The sequence below is a fragment of the Perca flavescens genome, chromosome 16 (genome assembly GCF_004354835.1).
Source record: "Perca flavescens isolate YP-PL-M2 chromosome 16, PFLA_1.0, whole genome shotgun sequence".
In the NCBI taxonomy this organism is placed as follows: Eukaryota; Metazoa; Chordata; class Actinopteri; order Perciformes; family Percidae; genus Perca; species Perca flavescens.
This window is the reverse complement of record NC_041346.1, coordinates 4,288,654-4,296,556: the sequence shown is the minus strand read 5'-3', so window position 1 is coordinate 4,296,556 and position 7,903 is coordinate 4,288,654. Positions and strand designations below refer to the sequence as shown.

The 7,903-nt window shown below is 37.8% G+C and overlaps 1 protein-coding gene across 1 annotated transcript; it reads left to right on the top strand.

Moving 5' to 3' along the window:
* Positions 1-802: 802 nt before the first annotated feature.
* Positions 803-5,536, top strand: LOC114571286 (uncharacterized). The gene is made up of 4 exons (XM_028602169.1): positions 803-1,105; positions 2,578-2,632; positions 2,900-2,941; positions 3,834-5,536. The coding sequence occupies exons 1-4, from the start codon at positions 863-865 to the stop codon at positions 4,199-4,201; spliced, it is 708 nt and encodes a 235-aa protein (XP_028457970.1). The 5' UTR covers positions 803-862; the 3' UTR covers positions 4,202-5,536.
* The last annotated feature ends 2,367 nt before the right edge of the window (positions 5,537-7,903 follow it).

Genomic DNA, 7,903 nt, shown 5'->3' with positions numbered 1-7,903 from the left:
GATCAAGTCGGACACAAATCTAACCGGCGTGCATCGGGCTGCGATCGCCGGTTATCGATTCTGCGCACACTTGTCTCATCTTGAACGAGCTTATTGTTTAACTATTGCTGATTGATTTCCTGCTGAATATGGTCTGTCATGTGACCACCTGTCCACAACAATCATGTGACTCTTCGTCTACTGACCATGTGACTACTGGCCAATAGGCTATAAGATACAGTTCAAATGCAAACATTTTATACTTGCCTTGGTGAAGGCCTCACGGCTGAAACGCGTTGCCTTGTTTTAATGATTTAGCCCAAAAATATAAGGCTTTTTAAACTTTACCCTCCTGAGTGCCTTAGTGTCCTTGAGCCCGATTAATCAATTAGTTGTCAACTACTAAATTAACCGCCAACTATTTTGATAATTGATTAATCGGTTTGAGTAATTTTTTAAAGTGACTGTATGTAACTTTTACATGTTTCTGAAACTGTCATTACTCAAGACTAACAGTGAAAATAATGCTATTTTCATATAGAATATTGTTAAATGATTTTCTGTTTTTCTTTTTTTAGGAGATCCCAAGGGATTTATCTTTGAGAAAAAGGGATGCATGGTTCTATAACTGGAATATAATGATAATACATGAGAGTAAAGCCTATTTACATGTTTTGAACACTAAAATTAGGACTCTGGTTATGTGCTCCTCCTCTCTTTTTTTCTCCTATCTGTATGAATGAACAAATGAGGTCATTCCAGACTGAGGATTTTCAGTGTAGGCGGTTGGGTACGGCCCCACTTTCCAACTGCTAATAAAAGACTGCAAGTATCACTGGTAAACAGAGGACCAGCCAACTTTGCAGATACCAGACTTGCCGACATGGAAGAGAAACTGTTTGGGCAGACTCTGCCAACTGAATCTGCCCGTGGGGATGCAATTATAGATATGGACTCGGACAAGTCTGTGCTCATCCTCATCGAACACTGCCGGGACATGAAGCAACAGGAAACGCGTCTCAGACTCATCACACTGCTCTTGCTGCTCAGCTGTATGGCACTGTTCATTTTTACCATCTGTGCTGTTTTATGGCAACATGGAAACTCTGGATCCAACGGACAAGAAGTAAGTTCCAAAACATTTTCTTTATGGTTATGGGCAGTGGTGGAATGTGACTAAGTACTACTGTACTTAAGTACAAATTTGAGGTACTTGTACTTTACTTGAGTCTTTTCTTTTCATACCACTTTCTACTTCTACTCCACTACATAAATCTGACAGCTTTAGTTACTAGTTACTTTACAAGTTAAAATTTGTACACACACCACACATGTAGTTTATAAAATACAGTGTTTTATTACAAGTTATACTACCCAACAATATAACGGCCTGCAAGTCCAGCTGTAATGATTGGCCGATTAAACACTTAGTTGATTGACAGAACTGTTTGGATCGTTCCCAAGTTTCTAATATGTGATGATTTTTCTGCATTGATTACTTTTACTTTTATTACATCAAGTGCATTTTCTTGATGATACATACATACTTTTACAGAAGTAACATTTTCAAGGCAGGACTTTTACTTGTAACAGAGTATTTTGACAGTGTGGTATTAGTACTTTTACTTAAGTAAAGAATCTGAATACTTCTTCCATTGCTGGTTATGGGCTAAGGTTTCCTTGTCTTCTCAGAGAGCTTTGGCTGGGTCTGCACATTGATGATTTGAGCATGTAAACCTCAATGTCAGCTTATATGCAATCCTAGGATATAGTAGGAATATTTTACTCGCTTTGAGGGGTGTAGCAGAGTTTTAAACTACCTTAACTACCTAACTTGATCAAACCTTTGGGCTGATTTAAGGCTGGTGCAATGCACTTACTGCATCTCTAATGATAAACGCAGTTATTGGAGATGGGTTGCCACAGGTTAAGATGTATGAACTTGAGTACTTTGTGCCATAAGATCTTAAAAGGGATGCCAACGTTTGGAGCTTGTGATAATGTTATATTTATTTAGTCAGAATGCAAGATGTGTGCTTTTTTTATCCTTACTTTTGTACTTCATCTTATTTTATGTTGATTTATTACAACTTTTGTTGAGAAAGGAGACCAATGTGTGTGCATTTTGGACTGTGTCATGTTTATGATTATACTTTTTTACATATATGGTTACCCTCAATACTGAGTGAAAAATGTAAAACCAAACTTGGTCACAAAAAAGGATGACAATTTTTCTAATAATATATATCAGATTTACATTCAAATAGGAGGTTGTGGCCACATTTTTATTAGTGCTACTTTAATTCACTGCATATCTCAGTAGCATCATTATAAACATCAAACCCTTCAGTCCAAATATTTTTACTCACTGATAGTGAAGCAACAATTTTCTCCCACACAACCTGTTGCGTCCACATTTCAGCCCCTTTTGCTTGCCCTTTGCCACTGGTATCACTGTAAAGACAAGATCACATTGGGACTCACTTTGTGTTTCCAACAAGCTGTCATATAATCCATATAATGGCTACAATTTCAGGTATCCGAGTAAAGCGCTACAAGTCATGATGAAACTGAAAATCTGTTCTTCCTTATTCCTAGTGCGCAGTAAAGCCAAGTCCAGCCTATTCAAAGCAACAGAGCATTTGCCCTACAGGTATGCCGTGTCATTACCTTCATGTTTAATGTAATGTCTATGGAGTTGGGAGGATTTCAATGTACAAGTGAAAGTTTACAAGATTAAGTACTATAAATTACTGCTCTCCACTCCCAAAGCTCCATTTATAGTATGTCATTGTGTGTCCTACAGTAGTTCATAACTCAGGCAGCTTTCTCCGTCTTCCAGATCAGGCTTTTCCCTGAAATATCATTAGCAAGCAAGCATTGTTTTAAACATCTCTCTCCTCTCTTTCTCAATCCACAGCTAATCCTCAAACAAACATCCAAAAACTGCACGTTGATCTCAGTAAGTGTTTTTTTCACTACTCTTCAACTTCACACTTTTCCCCAAATCTTTTTTATTGAGTTTTCTGCAGACAAGGCAAACCCAGTACATCAAATGCAGGACATGACAAGGTATAAAAAAATAAGCAAGTAAATAAAATAAAATGCCCATGGGTGTAAATCTCATCTAACAGTTTATATAAAAGAAATACAATGCTTTTTTACACTTGTTAAATTAGCTGATCATAATGTAAATTAGTGAGCCACATAGGGTGAAAGAACTCCATCCTGTTATAGGTCATTAAGTGTGATAAGACAATTGTTTGACAAACTACGGAAGGCGGGCTCCAAGCAGAACAATGAGAATAAGTGATTATTTAAAACTGGCGTGTGTATCGAAGCTCTCTGTAGACCATGCTGTTTCCTGAATTCGAGCCAAATCTTGACAGTACTATTTGGTTGTTTGAAATGTTATAGGCCATAATGGGAAGCTTAGAACACAGTGTAAAGAAAAAAAAAGAAGGATATTATCTCGGTATGAACCCAAGATGGGCCAGATTGTTTGCAGCTGGCCCAAAAAGAATTGATCTCCTAAACACCCAGGCTTGTTATTTTTAGATGAATGCATTTTTCTCAATGTTGCAGCACTTGTTGGAGTGCACATGAAGGCCAGGTGAGTCTTGAGCATGTGGTTGCATAATGAACGAATGTATTTTATTTGAACTCGTTGCTTTGATTGGGAATTCTGTGTTTCAACAATGTCCCTTTTACATTTCCAACTTTTAAAAGATGTGACTTTTAAAAAGCTATTTAAACATGAGAATTGTAAAATTGATGACAAATAGAAAAAATAGAAGAGGAATTTATTGGTTTAAATAAAACATGTGACTTACTGTACGTCTCTCTTCCAACAGCGTCTGTACCTGTGGACAACAAGCCTGATGGAGTATACTTGAAATGGCATGATAATTTTGGTGGACAACACATCAAAGAGGAAACTGCCATTGTGATTCCTGAAGACGGTTTCTATTTTGTCTATGTGAGGATTGCATTAAACTGCAATGAGGGAGACAGGTTCTACGCAGAGCTGCGCAACTGGAGTGACAGTTACCCCGTGGATAGAACCGAGATGGAGGCCTGGGATGGATGCACTTCAAAAGGGGAAAATAGTGTGTTCATGGGGCAGCTTTTGAAGTTGTCTAAAGGGGATAATTTGAGCATGTGGATCGGACAGGGCTACGAACTGATCTCCACATCATCATTTGGTGCTTATCTCACATAGAGAATATGCATCTTTGGTGTATGGGTCCAGTGTCTCAGTCTCAATAATCTATTTTTAAAATATTTTTTCATTAAAAACAAATTTGGGGTTATTTATCAACACTCATTTCTGTGCTTTGCTATTTTACAGCACTTCGGGTTCAGACTTAAAGAAGATCTATTGAGGTTTTTTGAACAAAAAGTATGAATTTAATGGTTAGCATAATAGTGAGTGCCTGTTTTTTTAAGCCCCCCCTTCTGAAAAAGCCCAATCTGCTCCAATTGGTCAGCAGTTGCGGGTCTTCCACATCTATGCTCTCCTTGTCTGTGTCTGGTCCATCAATGCTGCCAGCTGACTACATTTACTTGCACATAATATTGCAGTTTTTGCCCTTATTACGAAAAAGACGATATTCCGACTAAGCTGTTGGCTAATGAATGTGAAAATTCCACTAATATTCCCGTTTACACGGATCCTTTCAAAATACGATTTTTTTCAGAGTTTACCAGCGGTGGCGGACTTGTTGGACCGTGTGACCACAGCCTCGCCCTCTTTCATTCCTTCAAAAAGCTTCTTGAAAAGGTCGGGGTAGCGATGTTTGTGCATATCTGAAAACCTGTAGATAATGTGTCTGTCTTTGATAATGTTTAAAAGTAGTTAGTGTTTCTCCTTCTTATCGGGTCCGCAGCCTTGGGGGCTGGTTGGTTTGTTTACGCCAGCAAGTTTTTTTTTATTAGCTAGAGGTATTTATAATAAAAATTATTGCTAACAAGGGTCTAATAAAGAGAACTGTCAATTTGTCAGTTCACTCAAATTACAAATACATTATTTACCCACTTACCCCCAGTGGTATGTTTTAGAGTTTTGTTTTTATTAGATTGTTGTTTTTTAAAAAAAAAGAAGATTTTACTGCCCCCTCCCAACAGAGCTCAACAGTGACCGCCCACTTTTTTAACGGCTCTGGTTCCAGATGTGTTTTTCCCCATTCAATTGTTTCATTGACATTTTGAATATTGCTTATATAAAGAGTTTGAATTCTGAAACCAAGCCAACCAGCTATGAAATGAATAGTGAGCATAACACATTTGATTCGGCGCAAAAAAACATTTTGAAAACGGCGAAAAGGGAAAGGTAAGAAGACCGCGTACAGAAACTATCATAGACTTCAATGGCGGAAGCTTGCGTCGCTCTATCCGCTCGCGGTTTCGCGGTACGGTAAACATTTCTATGGTAACAGCGAGTTGGACCAATCAGAAACGTTGTTACACTTAGGATTTTGGGTACTGTAGTTTTTCTCAAGGGGGTAAGCTTCGCTTCAGAACTCGAACCTCCGATGGCGCCATTTTGGTGCTACAAAGCGATCACCTCCTGTTAGCATTCCGTCACTTGACGACTCATAACGTCACTTGACAGCGAATAACTTTACATCTGAAGTGTTTAAAGACTCTATTTGTCTGTTGTTTATTTCTAAAGAAACACAACAATGTATAAAAGGCTCCATTACCTTGTAGCTCACGTTATAGCTCCGTAGCAGACGTTTTTGTAAAAATAAGCTAACGATTCTGTCATAACCAAGTGACTTACTGTCGCACAGTAGAGGAATTACCGTATAGTACAGGAGAAGCTTGCAGGCAGTTTTGACTTACATTAGCTGTTTAGTTTTAATTACTAATGTTAATTAGCATGTTGGTTAGCAATAATAAGCCTGTGCTTATGAACATCTCCTTACATATACCTACACTCTCCGTCTCTGTAAGATTGGGAAGGATTGAGATTTCTCTTGGCACAGCTACCAGAAGACTTACAAGACATGTTGCTCACGTCACATTTACGTTGTCTCTGTCAGTTGGAGGCTGTGCAGTAAAGCAAGAGATCACCGGAAAAGTGCTTCTAATAGCCTTCACTGGTCTCCGTCCAGAGCAACGGGGTCTATTGGTCCATTATATATATGTCAATGGTTTTTCTCCATAAGACCGCAGATAAGACATGTTTTTCTTAAAACAAGATTGATTTCATACAGACTTCTAGCTTCTACAGGAGCAGAAACATCCGTTTCACAACCACATAAGCTCGTGGTCAGTCTGCCTCGGATTGTTTAGACATTATGGCTGACAATCTAAATCCTCATAGAGAAAATCAATGGGGTTTTTACTTCTGGAACCAAACTGTTGAGCTCTATACAACAGGGATGATTATAATTTATAGTTTGATGTGTTCAGCATGGAAACTGACATTAAAAATTCACTGAATAATTCACATACCTTTTTGTGAACAGTTATTAGTGAAAACTATTCTCTGACAGTGTACTGGGGCATTGCCTCAGGAAAGACATACGGTTGATGTATTCACGTTATTTCTCAATACAAAGAACAAATTCCATTCACCCCTATTGTACTGAGGTATGCTCTAAGGTTTCTAAATTTAACAGCATAGTCTTAGCTTAAAGTTAGCTTTGATAGTGGTAGTGACTATGAATGAAGCAACTGCCACTGCTGTTTACAGTAGTTTTCAGAAACCTAGCGTTAACTGCTCATTTGTCAAATCTTTACTACAACTTGTATAAATACATTAGAGACAGCACATTTTTAGCAACAATTCAAAACCACGTGCAAAAACATGCCAGCATTATAGGGGGGCTTCATCCAGCAATCCATTCAAATTCAAAGTTAGTCAAAAAAAATATGTCAACAGTGTAAGGAAACTGTTTTTTTTTTGCATTGTATTACATTGTAAAGGTATTTTGTATTTTTCTCATTCCACTTTCTCTGTCCTTACAATAAGTATTAGAGTAAGATCAGAATTCAAACTAAAATTCTAGTCCTAGTTCTATTATCTTTGTTGTGACTATAATTGGCACTGTTCATCACACCCCCAACTGGCACCATCTACCAAGAGCCTGGGTCTGTCTGAGGTTTCTTCCTCAAAGGGACTTTTACTCAAAACTCAAGGTTTCTAAAAGGGAGTTTTTCCTCACCACTGTGGCACTAAATGCTTGCTCTTGTGGGAATTACTGTAATTCTTGTGTCTTTGTAAATTATAGTGTGATCTAGACCTACTCTATCTGTAAAGTGTCTTGAGATAACTCTTGTTATTACATTACATTAAATGTTATTTAGCTGACGCTTTTATCCAAAGCGACTTACAATTGCTACATATCAGAGGTCGCACACCTCTGGAGCAACTAGGGGTTAAGTGTCTTGCTCAGGGACAGATTGCTGGATGTATGCAGTGGGAATTGTTATGTAAATAAAACTGAATTGAATTTAATCAAATAATACCACAATAAATATGCTACAACCCCATGTTGTGTGAGGTCTAAGCCAATCACACACACACAAAACGTTAAGTAGTGAAAGTTAGCATAACATTTCTGATAAAACCAGGGCAGCAAAAATGAGCTCAATACATTGAGCCTGCCAACCAAACTAAACCAAATGTATAATGTTCCAGTTTCAGTCCTATATTATAAAGCACAATGCACTCACTGCATCCTCCCTCCCGTAATTGTACATGGGTCATTCTACGAAAACGTGCCATTTTGCATTATAAATATCTTTTATATTATTTTATATTTTCAAAGTACTGTTTTTAAAATCTTGAAGCACCTATTAAGTAGATTCTTACCTCTCAAAAAAAAGAAATGCTGTGCCACCTCAGGCTATCTTATTTATTTATTTAAAAGTGAATCAACCGAGGTATATGTACTATGTCCACCCTGTTACG

Bases quoted from the DNA above. Each gene is read 5' to 3' on its own strand.
- LOC114571286 (XM_028602169.1), top strand. From the start codon at position 863: ATGGAAGAGAAACTGTTTGGGCAGACTCTGCCAACTGAATCTGCCCGT. The intron at 1,106-2,577 runs GTAAGTTCCAAA...CCTTATTCCTAG, and splicing joins CTGGATCCAACGGACAAGAA to TGCGCAGTAAAGCCAAGTCC. The intron at 2,942-3,833 runs GTAAGTGTTTTT...CTCTTCCAACAG, and splicing joins AAAACTGCACGTTGATCTCA to CGTCTGTACCTGTGGACAAC.